This window comes from Eumetopias jubatus, unplaced genomic scaffold (assembly GCF_037043125.1).
Source record: "Eumetopias jubatus isolate StellerSeaLion01/CBP00866 unplaced genomic scaffold, mEumJub1_p1.0 scaffold_149, whole genome shotgun sequence".
Lineage (NCBI taxonomy): Eukaryota > Metazoa > Chordata > Mammalia > Carnivora > Otariidae > Eumetopias > Eumetopias jubatus.
Genome location: NW_028274955.1, coordinates 281,067 through 302,408, shown reverse-complemented (window position 1 = coordinate 302,408; position 21,342 = coordinate 281,067). Strand labels below are relative to the sequence as shown.

The 21,342-nt window shown below is 46.6% G+C and overlaps 1 protein-coding gene across 1 annotated transcript; it reads left to right on the top strand.

Moving 5' to 3' along the window:
* The first annotated feature begins 282 nt into the window (after window positions 1-282).
* On the top strand, window positions 283-20,955 carry LOC148161564 (synaptosomal-associated protein 47-like). Its single transcript, XM_088020740.1, has 4 exons — window positions 283-767; window positions 17,711-18,201; window positions 19,827-19,902; window positions 20,880-20,955. Exons 1-4 carry the CDS (start codon window positions 283-285, stop codon window positions 20,953-20,955), a joined length of 1,128 nt encoding a protein of 375 aa, XP_087876866.1.
* Window positions 20,956-21,342: the final 387 nt, after the last annotated feature.

Genomic DNA, 21,342 nt, shown 5'->3' with positions numbered 1-21,342 from the left:
ATGAGAGGACTGTGTATTGGTGGGGCTGTCACAGCAGAAGTGGTGTTCTTGTGAAGGATCCTGGGGTGGCAGTCGCATCGAGCCGTGGACCCTGGTTCGGGTGGGGTGGGCCTCCATCCTGCCAGTCCCGGGTGGTGGGAGTCCCCGGTGTACTCAGCACCCCGAGTGGTCCTCCTGTCTGTGGTCCAAGTGTGCTGACACACGCTAGCCCCACCCATCCGCTAACCTGTCCCTCTCCTCCAGAGGCAGAGTGGCCGTGGAGCAGACCAGCCCGGGAGCCAGATGAGCAGAGAGGTCTGTGTGCACTCCTGGCCTTGCTCCTACTACTTAGAACTGGAGAAGCGATGGGTTCCTGCAAAGCTTTCATTACCTTCTCACTCCCTGAGATCTGCAACTGATAAAACCGGGGAGGCCCTGGTCAGCTTCTCCTTGTCTAGTGTGATTGAGATCAAGAAGGAGGCTTCTCACTTTGTCTTCAGTTCTATCACCGTCCTGGAGAAGGACCACCTCAAGCACTGGTTCAGCTACTTGCAGCCCAGTCGGAATGCAGTCTTCAGCATCATCGAGCATTTCTGGAGAGAGCTGCTGCTGTCTCCATCGGAAGCACCGCTCCCTGTGACCAAGGGGAAGCAGCTGACTGGTCTGATGGCCTGTTCCCAGAATCGCCTGGAAGAGACAGCCCAAGTCCTCCACCATCAGGGCGAGCAGCTGGGTAGCATCACCAAGGGCCTGGACAAGATGGAATCTGACCTGGACATGGCTGACAGGTACAGGGAGCGTTTCGGACACACGGGTCACGCCCCTGCCGTGCGCAGTGATGCCGGGTGGGCGTTGGTGAGGGACACATTCTGTGCCTGGTGCAGAGCTCCAGTCTTGTGTGAATAAGGAAGGCTACCTCGTTTCATCCTGTGGGGGAAACAGGCCGAGGGGCCAGGTCACACAGATGAAGTTGCTGTTCTGCACGGCCATGTGGTTGCAGGGTTTGAGCTGAAGCTCAAACCAGGGTCCCCAAACCAGGGACCCCCTCCAGTCTTCTAAACAGTGGTGGCCCCAAGGAGCTTTTGTTTATGTGGTTGTGTGTGCCAATATTGCCGCATTTCTTTAAAAACTAAGAAATTAAAAAAGTATTTGTCCGTTGAAAAAGTACGATAATGAACCCATGACCTAGTAACGGAAGTCACTTTGTCAATGACAAATAGCTTTGATAAAGCAGACATGTTTAGTGGGAAGAGTGGGCCATGTTAGAGATGGCCGGGTCCTTCCACCGGCTTCTGCAGCCTGCCCCCCACCTCCCCTCCAGGTTATCCTGTGTCCCGGGACCTCTGGGCCACTCCCCATACATGCAGGAGAGCGAGGGCGAAAAGCCGAGCAGTGTCGTGGTGCTGTTGTGAAGAAACAGACCCCCCTGGAGGGTCCCAAAGACCCCAGTTTGCCAAGCACTGCCCTGACTCTAAGTCGTGTGCAGTGTGAAAGGGATTTTAGCACCTGGGAGGGCTGCCTCAGAGCTCATGACAAGGTGGCGGCCTCTCGTGTTGGGCCCTGAGCGTAGGCAACGCTATCTCACATCAGGGACACGTGCCCGCTGGTGCCGGGAACCCTTGGCCCCAAGTGACCCCAGTCTGCAGTTACCACCTGTGGCTATCTTGGGATATTCTTTCCTAAGTGCCTGCATGGTGAAAGACCTAGTGCTGCAGGGAACGGCCCCAAATCTTGCCCTTAAGAGGGGTGCCTGTGGTAACTGAGGTGGAAGGTGCTCAGACCTCTGTGAGTTTTGGTCCTGGGAACATAGCTGAGCAGTTTCTGCCCTTCTGTGCCATCATGGGGCAGAGGAGGTCATGCGACTGAGTGGTGGGCAGGAGTGATGTAGGTCACTTCCAGGCCTGGTCTCTGAAAGCCTCCCATCCCACACCATCTGTGTGCTGTCTTCCCCTCACCTGCTGGTGGCATGCAGAGAATCCTCCCCAGGACTCAGACGTGAGCTGGAATTTGGGTCGCCACATGGCATCCCAGAGCAGGCCCGACCCCAGCCCTCCAGTGGGGGGCTATGTCAATATTAAAATAATAAAAATCTAGGTTTCAATGATCAGGTTAATAAGAATTAAAAAAAAAAGAATTAAAGGAAGAATACATAGTACCAGCTGGAGGATAGTGAATAAGCACTTTCACACACTGCTATTTGGGAATGTCTGTTGGTTAATCCTTTTGGAAAACAATCTGGCAATTTAGAAATGTTCTTTTAACAAAAGGCCAACTGATGGGGCCCCTGGGTGGCTCAGTCGGTGGGCGTCTGCCTTTGGCTGAGGTCGTGATCCCAGGGTTCTGGGATCGAGTCCCACATCGGGATCCCTGCTCAGTGAGAAGCCTGCTTCTTCCTCTCCCGCTCCCCCTGGTCGTGTTCCCTCTCTCGCTGTGTTTCTTTCTGTTAAATAAATAAAATCTTAAAAAAAAAAAAAAAAACACCACAAAAGTGAGAAGATGAACCTGAGGCTAGAGAAAATGCTTGTAGTATCCACTTGTATTCTCACCCGGGGATTCATACCCAGCTAGAAAGAGAGCTCATATGCCAGAATGAGAAAAAGCCAGTTCGGTAGAAAAATGGGCAGGACCATTGTTTGGAGTGTAGGCTCGGCTGCCGTCACGGAGATCCTCAGATCCTGTGGCTTACAGAAGCTGGGAAGCTATTTCCCCCCGCCCTCCCACAGAGGTGCAGGGGAAAGTCGGCGTCCCAGGCAGGTCGAAGGCTCTGCTCCGGGTCACGCCCCGGGGCCCCGTGTTGGCTCCGTGGCTGCGTCAGAAGCTGTTGGCAGCACTCTTCCCAGCCACTGGGAAGGGGGCACAGGGAGGCCAGTGCACACGGCCTTGTTTTTAAGCAGATGAGCCCAGCCCACGAAAGGGAGGTACTGGCACCCCAGTAATTAGAGAAAGGTAAATTAAACCAACAAGTACAGATGTGGGACAACACCGACTGATGGTCAGGGTGTGGGTCGGGACGAGACGTCTTGTGTCGCTGTCACTGATGGGACCTGGCTCGGCCCCTGGCAAGACCTAGCTAAGCCGAAGGTGCACAGACCCCATGACGAATCCCAGCGTGTGTGGATGGGCACATTCACTGAGGCAGCTGTAGTCAGTTGATCCTCAAGGGGATGCAGTAATTAGTCACTACTGTGTAGTTTTTGGAAAGAGGTGAGGTCCAGAGCCGACGGCCAAGGAAGAATTCTTGAGATGTCTTCAGTGCAAAATGGTGGTTTTATTAAAACGGGGACAGGACCCGTGGGCGGAAAGAGCTGCTGCTGGGGGGTATGAGGAGCAAATGATGCTGTACTTTGGGGTGGGGTGGGGAGTAAAGGGAGGTTCCAAAAGGATCTTCATCTGCTAAGGACGACATGGGTTACCAGAGCCCTTGCTATTGTCAGACCAAGGTGGTTTTTCCTTGTAGCCAGGCATTAACAGTAACGCAGTATTTGTCAGTAGGCTGCAGGTTAGAAGGACAAAAGATTTTATCTACCTTTCCTTCTGCCTTTGTTTCCCACATCACTGCCAACTCGGATTCAAGGCACTGATTCCTGTTAGATCTGCACAGACTGACTTGGATCCACCTCAAAGCAATGTTAATAACACAAAACCAAGTTGAAAGTAGATGTGTACAAAAGCAACATTTATAAGAGTTTTTAAATGGGTAAAGTAGCAAAAATGCAGGGAGCACTGAACTGCAAAAGCCCAAGCTGGAGGGGCATGCACAGGGCCACACGTGCCGCGGTTCCACAGCGAGCTCCCACAGAGCCGCCATCGAGTGCTCCTCGCGGGGGTCTCCTGGCTCTTGGGGGTCGTTGGCACAGGTGTTCGGTGAGCATGTGATGCAGTTCTGCTTTTCAGTTTTAAAGTGTGTTCCTTCTGGAACGCCCGTTGTCTGGTTATCGGCCGTCCTGGATTGATCTTCTGATAGCGTTTTCATTTTTTCCTTGTCTTTTTGTTCTACTATTTCTTGAGTTTCATCTTCCTCCTACCCTTCCATTTTTGTGATATTTTTAATTTCTAAGATTTATTTTTTAATCTCCAAATGTTTCTTTTGAATAGCAGCCGCCTGTTGTTACTTTGTGGGTTACTGTCCTCTTATCTCTCAGGATTTTCTGGAAAGCCTCTTGTAGGAAGGGCCTGGGGTGTGCCTCCCGGCTTGGGGGAGGCCTCTGCTCCCATTTCCTGCTCGCAGCTCACCACGCCCCCTGCAGTGGTGACCAGACGGAGGTGGGGCCTAGCAGCACCAGGTGGGTTCTCCTTAAATGAACTTCCAGTCTGTTGGGGTTTGAGGCCCAACTTCACGCCTGTTTTCAGAGGTCCCTGGAATTCTGTCTTTTTCCACACAGAGGGTTCTGAGGCAGGGATAACTAGATTCTGGGGTGGCTGGGCCAGGCAGTGGCCCTTGGCCACTGAAGACAAGTGGGGATGGTCACCATAATGGACAGCAGAGCCAAAGCCGTGATCAGAATACTCTGACCCCGAGAGACTTGTGCTCCTGGAGGAGAAGTAGATGGGCAGTTGACCCAGTTCTTTTTTTTTTTAAGATTTTATTTATTTATTTGACAGAGAAAGACATAGCAAGAGAGGGAACACGAGCAAGGAGAGGGGCAGGGAGCCCGATGTGGGGCTCAATCCCAGGACCCCAGGATCACCCGGGTGCCCCAGTTGACCCAGTTCATACTTTGACCAGGTCAAGTGAGCAAGCCTCTAACTTGAATTAAAAAGGAGTCATGGCCCCTGAATCAGCTCCCAGACTTGAAGACCGAGTTTGCAGGTTCGAAACCCCTTGAATGATGGGGAAGCTGGAAGGACCCCAGTTTGCTCCTAAAAGTTTACACCTTTGGGAGCCCCTGGGTGGCTCAGTTGGCTAAGCATCTGCCTTTGGCTTAGGTCATGATCCCAGGGTCCTGCGATCAAGCCCCACATCAGGCTCCTTGCTCTGTGGGGAGCTCACTCCTCCCTCTCCTCCCCACTTGTACTCTCTCACGGTCTCTCCTTCTCACTCTCTCAAATAAATAAATAAAAGCTTTATTATTTAATTAATTAAAGTTTACACCTTGTTCTTTCTCCCAGCCTTCCCCCACGGGACTTGTGGCATTTAACCAGGGTGGCCGTGCACTGGGGAGCCAGAAGCCACCAGACTTTTTGGGACCCCTGGATGCTGGAACTGACCCGATGGCAGCAGACCAGTCAGAGTAGGGCTTCTGGGGGTCAAGGGATCAGTGGAGCTCTAACTGAGGTCTGCCTCGTAGTGTCACAGTGGGCCCAGTAGGCCCCGAACCCATCCCAGTCCTGGAGCACATCATCCAGCAGCAGGCAGAATCGCACACTGGTTCCCTGACCTGTGTAGTGAGGGCTGTTCTGGTGGCCAAGCCAAGTGGCAGCCTCTGGACTGCCTAGAATAGTAACCTCTTCTTGGAGGGATTTCTGAGATCAGTGCCCCCATCAAGGACTGGAAGGGTGCATGGATAGTGAGCCCTGCATCATCTGCACTCAGCTCACTCACTCGACGGTGCAGAACAAAGATGGATTGTCTTAAACTTACCAGGTGGTACTCTTAATTGCAGTTGCTGTTCCCGATGCTTGAGCAAATGAACACATCCTCTGGAACGTGCTCTGCAGTGGTCTGTCTGGCAAATGCTCTTAGGAAGGACCACCAGATCAGCTTGCTTTCAGCCGCCAGCAGTGCATTGTATCGTCCCACCTCAGGGGTATACCAGCTCTCCAGCCCTGTGTCATGCTTTATGTCACAGGGCCCTTGACTGTCTCTCCCTTCACAGGATAGCATGCTGGCCCATTTCATGGGGGATACCATGCAGACTGGCTCAAGGAAGAAGTAGCAGCTACTCTAGATGCACTGGAAAGATGTTTGCTTGTCAGAGGTGGGAAAGAAATCTGACAGAAATTAGATACTTTCATCCTCATTGAAATTTCTAGGGATCCAGTGGAGTGGGGCTTGCTGAGGTATCTTTTTATGGTGAAGGATAGATTTTGCATCTGGCTCTTCCTATAACCAAAAGGAAGACACACTTGGGGTGTCTGGGTGGCTCAGTCGCTTAAGCGTCCAACTCTTGGTTTCAGCTCAGGTCATGATCTCAGGGTCATGAGATTGAGCCCCACATCATGCTCTATACCCAGTTGGAAGTCTGCTTGAGATTCTTTCCCTCTCCCTCCCCCCTCTCCTCTTCCCCCCCACTCACACACATGCTTGTGCATGCGCTCTCTCTCTGTCTCAAATAAATAAAATTTACAAAAGTAAAAACAAAACTAAAAGGAGACATGGCGCCTAGTGAGCCCCTTAGCATTTTGGAAGCGACATACTCTTCATTTGGGTGTGCTACTCTGGCCAGTTACCAAGTGACTTGAAAAGATGCTAGTTTTGAGTGGGGTCCGGAATAAGAAGGCTCTGTAGCAGGTCAAGGTGCCACCTGGGCCACATGATCCAGCAGATCCAGTGGCGCTCCAAGTATCTGCGGTAGACAAAGGTGCTCTTTGGAGCCTTTGTGGACCTTTATAGGGAGTCACAGTGTAGGATTTCAAAACAGAGCCCTGCTACAGGAGATCAGGCTCTAGCAGGCCCTGAAAGCCTAGGCTAGGTCACATGGCCCCCACTCCTGCCATACAGCCTTTTCTCTCCCAGCCTGCACCGAGGGCACATTCCCTACCTGGGGAACACCCTACAGTCAGTTGACTGAGGAGGAAAATATGGAGCATGGTTTACAGATGGTTTTGTGCAATATGCAGGCATGACTCAGAAATCCTCCCAGTGGGCTGAACTTCAAGCCATGCACCTGAAAATTCATTGTGTTGGAAAGGCAGTCTTGTGCATAAAGTCTTTCGACACACTCTCAGCCTCATAAGAATGGGTTTTAGGCCTGGAACACATAGCCTGTGCCAGACTTATCCCCTAGTAGGGAAATGGCTTTCCCTGTTACAGGCTCAACCAGTGCTCTTTTGTTCTACAGAAGCATGCATGTGAGTGGCTCTCAGGCACACCCCCAGTCTTCTGTATTTCAGACTCCATAGTTGGGGGGTGGGGGGTTGGTCCTTGAGCTGAGGCGTTAGAGGGATGTACATAAGCCGGTTGTCCTGCATCGGCTGCCAGGGGCACCTGATGTCTCTGAGGTACCAGTGCCTACATTGGACCTGATTTTGTTCCGTCTCTTCTCCATGTGAGTAAAGCTGGATAAGGCATTGCTCCATCCAGTGCTTGACCATGTTGTGTTCTGTGGTAACTCCAAGATGGCTGTGGGCAGACGTGTTTGGAGGCCCCTGAGATTGGTGACCGTTGTGTGGTACTCTGCTCAACAGTTTCCTTGGAAGGAGGAACGGCTAGAGGCTCAACTGCTTACTGATTGGCTGTGGCCGGTGGTTTGGCTGGATGTTTGGGGAATGGCAGAAACATGATTGGAAACTTCATGACAGGGAGGTCTGGGGTAGAAGTATATGGATAGACTTCTCTGAGTGGGACAAAAGGCAAAGATGTGTCCCATGTGAACGCTCACCAGAGCCTCTTCAGCAGAGGAGGATTGTGATAATCAAGTGGCTAGGATGACCTTTTCCCTGGATCCCAGCCAGCCTGTTTCCCCAGCATCTCCTGCAGTTGCCCAGTAGGCCCATGAGCAAAGTGACCACGGTGACAGAGATGGAAGTCATGATGGGTCTCAGCAACATGGATTTCAACTCACCAAGGCCAGCCTGGCCACGGCCGCTGCTGCACACCCAAACTGGAGACCAACACGGAGTCTCCAGTATGGCTGTGTTGTCTAGGCTCCTCAGCCAGCTACTTGGTGGTTGGTGATTGATTACATTGGACTGCTTCTTACTGTGAATCTCTTGAATGTGGCAGGTCGCTTGTCTCTTCTTGCTTTCAAAACTCTGTTTTTGTCTTTGGGTTTCAACACTTTAACTATGATGTATCTCCGTGTGGATCTTTATAAGTTTATTCTTCTGGGGGAGTTGTTGAGCTTTGAGTCTTTTCCAAACTATTTTTGTGAACCATGTCTTTCTTGTTGTGTGTGTTCATTGAAATTTCTCTTCCCTTGTGTCTCCATTCTTAGATATCTGGCTCCCATGAAGGGAAAAGGAAATAGGGCTTGTCTCTTTGAATTCTCTAGCTGGAAAGCTGCTTCAGTTCATGGTGGTTGAAACCCCTATGCTAGCCTCTCTGCGATCAAAAGCAGCAAAAGGGCCCCATAGAACTCGAAGAAAACAAATGTGTGTGTGTGTGTGTGTGTGTGTGTCTGTGTGTGTGTGTCTGTGTGTATACTAAAAATCTGGATTATACGCTTCCTACTTCCTGGAATTCCGTATCTCTCTTTAAATGAAATGAAGACAAATTGGCAATCTGGTTTTGATATCAGGAGTTTGCTGGAATCTAGTTGTAAGTAGTTTGGTTGTATTTCCATTGGCATCTGTGAGTAAATAGTGTGGCCTTGGTGTTGACGTGTTGGAAAATGGCACTCTTGAATGACAGTTTGGCTCTTCACAGTTGAGCCCTATGTAGCTCAGGACTTTGAGGATGTTTTCCATTGTCTTCCTAGTGTATGTTATTGCTAAGTTGTGTAGGATTGTGGCTACTGTTTTCCCCCTATCCTAGATATTCTGATGTTTTATTCTGAGGTGTCTTTGTAGATTTTTTTAAAACAGTCTTCTCATTTACATACCATAAAATTTACTCATTGTATGTAACAATTCAATGATTTTTGGTAGATTTACAGAGTTGTGCAGACATCACTATAGTCCAATTTTAGGTCAGTTCCATCACTCCCAGAAGTTGCCTCAAGCCCTTTGGCAGTCACTGTGTTCTTGCCCTGCCCAGGTCACCACTGATCTACTCTTTCTGTGTAGATTTGTCTCTTCTAGAGAGGTCACATATGCATCATGTTTTTGAGGTTCATCCTGGTTGTAGGATAGATCAGTACTTTTTTACTACTTATTTGTTCTTTTTTTTTTTTTTAAAGTAGGCTCCATGCCCAACATGGGGCTTGAACTCACAACCCTCAGAGCAAGAGTCCCATGCTCTACTGACTGAGCCAGCCAGGCGCCCTGTTGCTTTATATTTCTGGCTAATATTCTGTTGTATGATCTATCATATTTTGTTTATCCCTTGACCAGTTTTGATGGGCATTTTGTTGTTTCTGCTTTGTTACTATTATGAATAGTGCTGCTTTGGACGTTTGTTTTCCTTTCTCTTGGAAGGGAAGTTGCTGGGTCTCTTTAACATTTTGAGAAACTGACCAATTGTTTTCCAAAGTGGCTGCACCATTTTACATCCCCACCAGTAATGTATGAGGGGCTCCAGTTTCTCCAAAACCTCACAACACTTGTTATCTATCTTTTTCATTATAACTCTCCTAGTGGGTGTGAGGTGGTGTCTCACTGGGTGGTTGACTTTCATTTTCCTAGTGATAATGAGCATCTTTTCATATGCTTTTTTTCCATATGTGTATTTTGTTTTCAGATTCTTTGAGCATTTTTTATGTGGTTGTGTTTTTATTATGGAGTTTATAAGAGTTCTTTATAGAAGTTGATAAGAATTCTTACAGAGTTCTGGATAGAAGTCCCTTTATCAGGTACATGATGTTAAAATATTTGCTCCTTTTCTGTGGATTGTCATTTTCTTTTCTTTTTTTTAAGATTTATTTATTTATTTTAGATATGGAGTGGGGAGGGAGAGAGAGAATCTCAAGCAAACTCCGCACTGAGCACAAAGGCATGAGCCCAGGGGGCTCAATCCCACAATCCTGAGATCATGAACAAGAGCCAAAATCAAGAATTAGACACTTAACCAACTGTGCCACCCAGGTGCCCCCATTTTACTTCTTTGAAGATATTTTTTAAAGCAGAGAATTTTTTTTTCTCCAAGGAATCAAACACAATTTATTTTCGAATTAAATAAGACAGATTGAGGGGCACCTGGGTGGCTCAGTTGGCTAAGCGCTTGCCTTCGGTTCAGGTCATGGTCCCAAGGTCCTGGGATCGAGCCTGCATTGGGCTCCCTGCTTGGCGGGAAGCCTGCTTCTCCCTCTCCCACTCCCCCTGCTTGTGTTCCTGCTCTCGCTGTGTCTCTCTCTGTCAAATAAATAAATAAAATATTTTTAAAAAAAGATTGAGTAAAAGAAAGTTTTACCTCAACTTTCCCAATAGACATTTTCTCCTCAGACTGCACGTTATCAATTTTAAGTCCCATCAGTGGCCTTCATAATATTCACAAAGGATGTCCAAATTGTATCATTTGGTTGAAGATTCAAGTTTGAAAATAACAATCTTTCCACTTTTTGTGCTTTAGAGAATTTTTTTTACACTAATCTCTGTGCGAAATGTAGGGTTTGAACTCATGACACCAGGATCAAGAGCCACATGCTCTATGGACTGAACCATCCAGGTGCCCCACTTTTGTGCTTTAGAACAATTCTCAAAACACATTATGATGCTCCCAGCTCATAACTGTTCAATTATTTTTTTCTTCTCAAAATAGCTTAGAGCAAGAGATTCATTTACTTATGTAATATATATATACATATATATATGTATATATATATTCAAAAACAGAACTTATCCAGTTTCTCCCATGTTCATGGTGGGAAAAACTAGTGCAACCCAACAGATGTAGCAAAACATCTGTGTCCTGTTTTGGCTTCTTTGTTTTAAGGGACCAGAGAAAATCCTTTGTTGTTTTCCTTGTGGTTTCAACATTACAGTACCAAATGTCCTTTTCTTCCCCCCGATCTTGATCCAGCATCCAACATTGATCTTTTATATTCAAAAAAATGAGCTTTCCAGAGCTTTGCAGTTTCCCTTCTTCAGACCCTGCCAAGCAGACTTCCCTCCCTGGAGCATGTGGTCTGACCGTGGCAGACGACTATGGCACACGTGCACCCGGGCCCACTTCGTGGCCACACCCTCGACTCCTCCTCCAGATACCAGCATCCCAGGGCCTGACTGCATCTCTCATGCCTGTGGCCCAGACCTGGCTCGATGCAGGCCTAAAAGATTTAAAGTGTATCTGTTTTTCTTTCATCATTTGCCTTTGGTGTCATATCTGATTCATTGTCAAATCCAAAGTCACAGAGGTTAACTCTTTTTTAGTCTTTCTGTTTAGGTCTGTGATCCACTTGCAGTTCATGGTATGAGAAATGGGCCCAACTTCTTTTCTTTTTATGTGGGTATCCAGTGGTCTCAGCAATATTTCAATTCAGTGTTTTCCCATTGAATTGTCTTATTGTCCTTGTTGGAGACCAGCTGACCCTACACGTAAAGGCTTGTTTCTAGACTGAGTTCTATCATTGATCCACGTGTGGACCCTATGGCAGTACCACACCATCTTCATTTCCATAGCTTTGTAGTAAGCTTTGCACTCAGGTAGTGGGAGTCAACCACATTTATTCTTGTTTTTCAAGATTGTTGGCTAACCTGGGTCCCTTGCATTTCTATATGAATTTCAGGATTAACTGGCCGGTTTCTGCACAAGAGCCAGCTGGGATTTTGATAGAAATTGGACTGAACCTGGAGCAGTTTTGCCATCCTAGCAATGTAATTATTAGTGTGGTGTAAAAACACTTAAATCTGCTGTTTTATTTTTGTGCTACTTGTTACCTCTGTTGCTCATTTCTTTTTTCCCCCCTGCCTCCTGTAGGTTACCTGAATATTACTTCATAATTCCATTGTGACTTACCTACACTGTTGTGAATGTATGTCCTTACATATATTCTTCACCGGACACTCTAGGTATTACGTTGTATATGCATAATTGGTCACAGTGTGCTGGTGTTGACATTTTTTTAAAAGATTTTATTTGTTTATTTGACAGAGAGACACAGCGAGAGAGGGAACACAAGCAGGGGAGTGGGGGAGGGAAAAGCAGGCTTCCCACAGAGCAGGGAGCCCGATACGGGGCTTGATCCCAGGACCCTGAGATCATGACCTGAGCCAAAGGCAGCCGCTTAATGACTGAGCCACCCAGGCACCCCTGGTGTTGACATTTTACCCAATTGAGCGGTGTGTAGAAACCTAACCACTGTCTTTATGTCTGTTTACCCTACCAGATTCATATAAATCCTCTGTAAGTTAATTATCTTAACTTCATTTTCCTATTTGAGAACCACAGCAATTTTGTAATTTTTACTTCAAGTGCCATACATATTTTAGCCAGCTCAAAAGAAAAAAGCAAGTGCATTTTATTTCCCTATATTTGTACTCTTTCTGTTTCTCTACCCTCCTTCCTCATGTTCTAGGATTCCTGCCCTTATCAGTTCATTTCTGATCCATCAACTTCTTCAAGACATTCTTTTAGGGCAGCAATTTCTTTGTGGGTTTACTTCCTCCGAGAATAACTCAATTTCTTCTTTATTCCTGAAGAAAAGTTTCACTCATTGTGGAATTTTGAACCGACAGTTCTTTTCTTTGAGCACTGAAAACCATTGCGCCACTTCTTTCTGGCTCCATGCTTTCTGACGAGAAGTGCGCTGCCATTCAAATTGGTTTTCTCTTGTAGGTGAGGTCTCTCATGCCACTGTCAAGATCTTTTCTCTGTTTAACATAACTTCATGGTAATTTCTTTGGTTTTATGCTGTGCGGGTCTGATTAGGTTTTTTTTTTTTTTTAACTCTATGGGCTTATTTATGTCTTTTTGCCTAAATTGGGAAGTGTTCGGCCATTATTTGTTTGAGTCCTTTTCCAGCCCCACGCTCTTTCTCTTCTCCTGCTGGAGTGGTGGTGATGAGTGTTCAGTCTTTTGTTTTGGACCCTTGGGTTTGTTGTCATTGTTGTTTTTAGTATTTTCTCTCTGTTGTTCAGATTGGGTAATTTCTGTTATTTGATCTTTAATTTCACAGATTCTTTTATCTGTCATCTCAGGCTGCAGTCTACATCTACCCATTTTTTTTTATCATATATTGTATTTCTAAGTTCAAAAATTTCCGGATACTTTATTGTGTCTTCTGTTTCTCTGCTAAGACTTTGTGGTTTTTAATTTATTTCCAGCATGTCCATAATTGCTTGTGGAAATACTTTTATGATGGTGCTTTAGAATTCTTGTCCAGTAATTCCATCAGTTTCATCCTGGTTTTGACATTTGCTTCTATTTTTTATTTAAGAAGAGATGTTCCTGCTTCTTGGCATGGTGATTCATTGTATCCTGGACATTTTGGGTATTAAGACTCTGAATCTTGTTTTTCTGTTTCAGCAGAGCTTTCCCCGACATGGTGCCCCAGGAGTAAGAAGCTGTTTCCTATTGGGGCGCCTGGGTGGCTCAGTGGGTTAACCATCTGACACTTAATTCGGCTCAGGCCGTGATCTCAGGGTGGTGCAATGAAGCCCCACGTTGGGCTCCATGCTAGGTGATGAGACTGCTTGAGATTCTCTCTCTCCCTCCGCCACTCTCTCTCTTTCTCTCTTAAAGGAAAGAGGGAAAGAAGGGAAGGAGAAGGGAAGCTGATTCCTCTTACTGCCGTGTGAGGATGAGAGCCCCAATTCCCCACGTGGCCCTTGTTTGTGCCTTGGGATAGGAACAGACACCTGTTGCTGCTGGCTGGGAGTGGGATTTCAAGCTTCCTCATAACTGTGCCCTAGCTGGGAGAATTGGGGGGGTCTTGTTACCGTCCCCCTCCACTGAGCCAGTAAGGTTTCCCTTGTTACTGATGGCTCTTCATGTGGCCTTCCCTACCACCATCCCACTTAGGGGAAGGAGTCCTCCTGCAGCCAGGTAAGGGTGGATGTCGAGGCTCCTCACGTACTTTTTCTGACACTGCTCCAGTTGGGGAAAGCACACCACAGTATAGCCAACTGAGGGTGGACATCCATGCCACCCTTTTTTTAGTTGAAGTATAGTTTATACACAATGCTCTGTTAATTTCAGATGTACAACATAGTGATTTGACAAATTAATGTTATACTCACCACCAGTGTAGCTTCCATCTGTGTTGGTATTACAATACCATTGACCATATTCCCTATGCTGTACCTTTTCTCTCCATGATTTATTTGTTCCATACTGGAAGCCTGTATCACCCACTCCCCTTCATCCATTTTGCCCCTCCCCCAACCCTCTCCCCTCTGGCAGCCATCAGTTCTCTGTATTTATGGGTCTGTTTCTGCTTTTTGTTTGTTCGTTTGCTTAGTTTTTTAGGTTCTACATATAAGTGAAGTCATGTAGTGTTTGTCTTTGTCCGTCATTTCAATTAGCATTAATACCCTCTAGCTCCATCCACATGCTTGCAAAAGGCAAGACTTCATTCTTTTTTGTGGCTGAGTAATATTCCACTGTGTGTGTGTGTGTGTGTGTGTGTGTGTGTGTGACATCTTCATTATCCATCTAGGGAGACCCTTGGGTTACCTCCGTATTTTGGATATTGTAAATAATGCTGCAGTAGAGATAGCGGTGTAGATATCTTTATCACTAGTGTTTTTATTTTCTTTGGGTAAATACCCAGTAGTGGAATTACTGGATCATATGGTAATTCTGTTTTTAATTTTTGAGGAACCTCCTTAACTGTTTTCCAGAGTGGCTGTACCAGTTTGCATTCCCATCAGCAGTGCAAGAGGGTTCACCTTTCTCTGCATCCTCACCAACACCTGTTGTCTCCTGTGTTGTTAATTTTAGCCATTCAGACCGGTGTGAGGTGATATCTCAATGTGGTTTTCATTTGTATTTCCCTGATGATGAGTGATGTTGAGATCTTTTCATGTGTCTTTTGGCCACATGGATGTGTTCTATGGGAAAAGGCCTATTCAGATCCTCTGCCCATTTTTTAATTGGATTGTCCATTTGTTTTGGTGATGAATTGTATAAGTTCTTTATATATTTTGGATATTAACCTCTTATCAGATATATCATTTGCCAATAATGTTTCCCATTCAGTAGATTGCCTTTTTGTTTTGTCAGTGATTTCCTTTGCTGTGCAGAAGCTTTTTATTTTGATGTAGTCCCAACAGTTTGTTTTCACTTTTCTTTCCATTGCCTAAAGAGACATATCCATAAATATGTTACCAAGGCGGATGTCAAGGCGATTTTACTGTATATGTTTTCTTTTAGGAGTTTTATGGATTCAAGTCGCACATTTAATCCTTTAATCCATTTTGAGCTAATTTTTGTGTATGGTGTAAGAAAGAGTCCTATTTCATTCTTTTGCATGTGGCTGTCTAGTTTTCACACCACCATTTGTTGAAGAGACTGTCCTTTCCCTGTTGTATATTCTTGCCTCCTTCGTCATAGATTAATTGACAGTGTAAGTGTGGGTGTATTTCTGGGCTCTCTGCTGTATTCCTTTGATCGGTGTGTCTGCTTTTGTGTCAGTACTGCGTACTGTTATGATTACTACAACTTGGTAGTATATCCTGAAATCTGGGATTCTGATACCTCTACCTCCAGCTTTGTTCTTCTTTCTCAAGATCACTTTGGCTAGTTGAGGTCTTTTGTGGTTCCATACAAATTTTAGTATTATTCTAGTTCTGTGGAAAATGCTCTTGGTATTTTGATAGGGATTGCGTTAAATCGGTTGATTGCTCTGGGAATTATGGACATTTTCACAGTATAAATTATTCTGGTCCATGAGCATAGTATGTATTTCCATTTGCTTGTGTCATCTTTGTTTGTTTGTTTGTTTTTAATCAAGGTCTGATAGTTTTCAGAGTACAAGTCTTTCATTTCCTTGGTTAAATTTATCCCTAAGGTATTTTATTATTTTTGGTACATTCGTAAATGGGATTTTTTTTTTTCTAAATTTCTCTTGTTGCCACTTTGTTATGGGTGTTCATATTCTTAAACTACTTCTTGCTTCAGTTTTGGAATGTTGGGTGTTTTGAGTATTTTGTCTATTTCATATAAGTTGTCCCATTTATTGGTGTAAAGTTGGGTATGATATCCCCTAGAAGGCTTTCCAGGGCTAAAAGAATCTATGGTGATGCCTCCCTTTTTATTCCTGATCTTGGTAATGTGCATTTTCTTTGCTTTATTCTTTTTTTTAAGATTTTATTTATTTATTTGACAGAGAGCGAGAGAGCACAAGCAGGGGGAGCAGCAGAGGGAGAGGGAGAAGCAGCCTCCCCACAGAGCAGGGAGCCTGATGCGGGGGATACCAGGACCGTGGGATCATGACCTGAGCCAAAGCCAGATGCTTAACCGACTGAACCACCTAGGCAGCCCTCTTTGTTTTATTCTTGTTCATGTCTTGTAAGGGTTTAATTTTTAAAAATTACTTCAAAGAACCAACTTTTGGCTTTGTTAATATTTTCTTTTCTTCTGTTTTCAGTTTCATTGATTTCTGCTTTTCCGTTCTTCTACTCTGGGTTTAATTTATAACTTTTCACAACAGAAGCTTAAATCACTGATTATAAACCTTTCTGAGAAGTTTTCAAGTACACACATTGAGAACTATAAATTTTCCTCGTGACTGCTCTATTTGCATCCTGCCATTTCCTGCATATTGTCTTGTTTCATTCACTTCCGATATTGTCCAATTCCCTTTATTTAGAATTGTACTTAATCTCCAAATATTTGAGAACTTTCTATTAGTCTTTTGTCATTAATTTCAGATTTCATTTCTTTGGGGACAGATGGTATACTTGAAATTTATTGAGACGTGTTATACTCTTTTCTTAAAGTTCTGAATATACTTTAAAAGAGTGTGTATTCAGCGGTTGGATGATGTTTCCATAAATACCAGTCAGCCAGAGTGGATTAAATAGTGTTTATATTCTTACTCATCATTTTTGTCTTCTTGCTGTGTTAATTATGGAGAGAAATTTGTTGAAATCTTCAACTGTGATTGTCTATTTCTCCTTTTAGTTTTGTTAATTTTTGCTTAATGAATTTTGAAATTGTGTTAGATATACATGTTTAGTATTAAGTCTTTTTGTCAAACTGACTCTCTTATTATTATGTATTGTCTGTCTTTATCCCTGGTAACACTCCCTGTCTTAGGGTTTATTTTCAGCACAATATGTCTTTTTTCCAGTCCCTTTGCTTTTGATGTTTCTGTGTCCTTATATTTCAGTGTTTCTTATAAACAAGACATAGCTGTGTCTTGGTGGTTTTTTCTTTAATCCAGGCTGACAGTCTGCCTTTAAATTAGAGGATTTAGTCTATTTACATTTAGTATAATTACTAATATGGTTGAGTCTAACTCCACCATCTTGATATTTATTTTCTGTTGATACCATTTGATCTTTGTTCCTTTGCTTTTCTTTCCTGCTTCCTTTTTTACTTTTGCTACAAGGTAGATCTCTTTGTATTCATGGGTACGTTACAGTGGTGCCACCCACTGTGGTAGCCACTAGCCACATGTACTTAAGTTGAAAATTCAGTCCCTCATTATATCAGCCACACTCTGGATGCCCAGTAGCCACACATGCTTGTTACCACGTTGGAAAGGAGAGATTACGGCAGAAAGTTCCAGATTGAGGTCAGGATTTATTTTGAGTAGAATTACCCAGGGTCCAATGTGAAAAGGGCATCGTTCTAGTCAGAAGATGTGTGTTCATGTTTTGTGTTTACTACTGATGGGCTTTGTGTCCGTAGGCCTACGAGATCCTGCTCTTAGCCTCAGTTTTCTTTTCTAAAACACACGGATAGTAATTCCTGCTCTTCCGCTTCACGGAGTGCTTGTGGAAAAGAACACTACAAAATGGTTAACAGTCTTCAGGAAAACATTAAAACTCAGTTGACTGTGTTTCTGTGTTTTGTTTGGTCTTTTAGGTTGCTGACGGAGCTGGAGTCCCCTTCTTGGTGGCCCTTTAGCTCCAAGCTTTGGAAGATGCCAGCAGAAACAAAGCCCAAGGGCGGCACCTCAACGGCTAGTCCCAAAGCTCTTGAAAAAGAAGGGGTAGTGGTCCAAATTCCTGCTGTTATCTCCCAGGGAACAGCATCTCATGTTAAAGCAGGAAGTCTTACCATCCTTGTGTCCGGGTTGGAAATCCATGACTCGAGTTCTTTGCTCATGCACAGATTTGAAAGAGAAGATATAGACGACATTAAGGTTCACACACTTTATGAAATTAGCATCCTCCAATGGTTCATCGGGAAGCCAGACATAGCTTATCACCTGATATCCGCCAAGATGCCCGAGGCTGTCCCCATTTTGGAGGTGCAGTTCAGCAAGAAGATGGAGTTGTTAGAAGGTGGCTTGACACCGGGAAGTGCCAGCACGTCTTCCCCAGCAGAGAAGGGCTGCTATGACTGGCAGGTGGGTGAGTGCGCGTCGGTCTCCAGGGGCGCGGCCTGTGGTACACCGTTAACGTGCTGCGTCGCTGATAGCATCTGCTGGTTCTGTGCACCAGTGCAGACTGTCCGTTTGTTTGTAAATGAGAACACTTCAGACCGTTTTCCTCAATACCTGCAACCTCAGACTGTGTGAGTCCCGGAGCGCGGGTGTATCACACACTGGACGGCTGTGTGGGTTTCCCCTGAGCTCAGCAAGGCTCGGTGGCACTTTCAGAACAGAGGAAGGCTCCACGGTAGACGATTCCCCCTTTCCTCTGTGTGACTCAGGGCACCTAGCTGCCCACCCTGGTGGGTGTCCAGTCCCTCCACCCCTGACCTTGGCATCAGTCTGGGTCATCCCAGCCCGCCTTCCAGGGACATGTTTAGGAATCAGAATCTCTGAAAACTGCAGCATAGTTTTTGTGGGTTTGCAGGCCTCCACTGTTGGTGAGGTGTGCTGTCCTCTGAGTGTCTCTGGGGAGCACGGAGCTGGGCATGGCCAGGTGTCGCAAGGGTCCCAGGTCGCAGGCCCAGCCCCAGCCTCGCCCACAGCAGCCTGGGGTCATCTGACTTCTCAGATTTGCCGTCCTGATGGTATCCGGTGGCATCTTGCTGGTGTCTTTATTTTCATGTCTGACGTGGAGCATCTGACGCTCCTTATTGCTTTTGGGCTTCACATGTTTCTCTGTGGATTGCCTATTCTGTGGTTTTTGTTTTTTTATTCTGCTGTGCTGTTTGTTTAGTCCATGTTGTAGGTATGCATCCCTGTTGGCTTTAGAAGCTACCACCTCTGCCAGACTGTCATTCTCCTTTACAGAAATCCTTAATTGGGTATATTCCCCTTGAGTTTGTTTCTGCACCCATCTTAAGAAATCCCAAAGTCATAAAATACCTTATTTTCCCATAGGTGATCTTATGTCTGTGTTACTGTGATTTTTCTAACAGGCTAGTAGGCTTTCCTTATTGACTTTGATTGCTGGATGTCTGTTACAATAAGAGATATGTTTGCTTCTTTTTGTTCTGAAGTGATTGATTTCAGTGCTAATATGTAACCTGGTTCCCTAACACAAGAATATTTTGATGTTATTCTACACGGCTTCACGTTTCAAAAGAAATTTACCTGAAAATAGATCTGTCCCATAAGCACCAAAATTTTGGAAGTGTTAATGTAAACAGGTAATTTTTTGGCATTTCCAGATTTTTCTTTGGCCCTTCTCAAGGCAGGACTGGGAAGCCCGTAAAGGGGCCGAGAAGGGTGGGCAGTAGAAGGGAGCCCAAGACCCTGATGAGGGAGGCGTCAGGCCAGGCCGTCGGTGCCCCCACCCTGCGGTTTGCCCCTGGGGGGCTGGGGCTGGGCAGTGAGGGGACCTGGGGCTGTTAGGCCTGACACAGAACGCCTTCAGCCATTGATTCTGCTGATGGAGAACTCCCCGTGCCAGGCACAGTGCCGGGCCCCCACAGTCCCTCTTGTCATGGAGCTCCACAACATTCGTGGGTTTTCTGTGTACCTGGTGGTTTTGGAGAGAGTGTTGCGTGCCAGTTGCGGGATGCCAGCACACTCTATGCAGGGGATAAGAGGCTTCCTGGGCCTGCTCTGACCCCGCATGTCCAGGTGCAGACAGGGCTGGAGAGGAGCAGGAAGTGCGTGCCAGGGCCTCTGTGGCCGTGGTCCAGCAGCAGGAGCCTAGGTGAGTGTGGATTCCACGGGGCCCGCCATCAGGAAGGGCACAGGCCAAGGCTGTTGACCACAGGCTGCACGTCTTCCTCCTCAGGGAAGCCTCACATAAAGTCAGCTGGTGCTGGGCCTTCGCCACATCCAGAGACACGTTCTCAGCAGCACCTAGATTCAGGATGTGTGGCCTCGCCTGTCAGTCACAGATGGTGTGTGTGTGTGGAAGGAGTGGGACCACCTCCACGATGACAGATGGGTGTTCATCCGGGTGTTCACTTTAGCCTCTGGGGTGGAGGGGTTCCCACAGCATGTCTGCATCTGCATGGAGCAAGAGGTGCCATGCTCCCTCGGTGAGGCCACCCTGCCCCAGGAGTGGGTGAGGGCGCAGGTGATGAGGAGGGGAGGCGGGGGGGGGAGGCCAGCACGTGGGCTTGGGAGCAGAACAGCAGGACCGCGTCTGGCTTGCTGGGGACTCCGCGGGAGGCCTGGGCGGGCCCTCTCTGTCACCTCTGTTTCCAGCACCTGTGTTTTCACTGTCCCACGGTGGAAAATGCAGAAGCGGTGGGGGTGGTAACCGTGACTTGACATCTCAGAAATTTACCCCATCCTCCAGAAGCCGTGTTGGTAGCTGCGTGGCCAGCAGGGGGCAGTGTCACCACAGGACCGGGTTTGCCTTGCGTCAGTGTGGGGAAGAACTTTCCAGAGACCTCTGCAGTCCTGTGCAGTGTAGGTGGCCCGGGCAGCGACTGGCCCCGGTGGTCTCCTGGGCTTCAGGGGTGGGAATGACACAGGTGGCCTGCGTTCACCCTGGGGAAGAGCAGTGGAAAATGGCTGTTTTCTTGCACAGCATCTTTAGGGTACCCTTTACATCTTAGCGTGGTTTCAGACTTGAGGAAGAGCTGGGAGGAGAGTCCCCGTGGCTGCCATCCTCACTGTCACAGCTGACGAGCCTGTCTGAGCTCTGTCTAGATCCCCTCGTGCTTGCCGTTGCAGGACACCGTCTGGAGTCCCGCACGACGGGTGGTGTCTCCCTGGGCTCCGTTACTCTGAAGGTCTCGACGGCGCGTAGGAGGAGTGCTGAGGTTTTGTACACCGTCTCGTGATTGCACTCTTGTCTCATGTTGTCTCATGGTCCTGGGGTGATGGTTTATGAAGAAGACTTCAGAGCATGGCCCATGCTTAGCAATTGATGGTATTTTGGGTAATTTTTGTCTTTGTTGTTTGCCAACGGCCACGTTTGAGAGAAGCCTTCTCTGACCACCTCATTTAAGAGACAACACTCGCCCTCGGGTGCTGTTGCCCTCTGATTGGCTGCCGTGCTCTCACACTGGGACAAGTACTGCATCTGGACAGGACGCAACTTGTCTCTTGATGACCACATCTCCAGCACCCAGAACAGGCCCAGGCATCCAGGAGCACACTCATCTGCATGAAATAGTACACATCTGGGACCCAG

What these genes read in the sequence shown, in the direction of transcription:
- LOC148161564 (XM_088020740.1), top strand. Translation starts at nt 283, where the DNA reads ATGAGCAGAGAGGTCTGTGTGCACTCCTGGCCTTGCTCCTACTACTTA. An exon ending in CTGCTATGACTGGCAGGTGG is followed by an intron (nt 18,202 to 19,826) that starts GTGAGTGCGCGT and finishes CCGCATGTCCAG; the next exon opens with GTGCAGACAGGGCTGGAGAG. An exon ending in GTCCAGCAGCAGGAGCCTAG is followed by an intron (nt 19,903 to 20,879) that starts GTGAGTGTGGAT and finishes TTGCCGTTGCAG; the next exon opens with GACACCGTCTGGAGTCCCGC.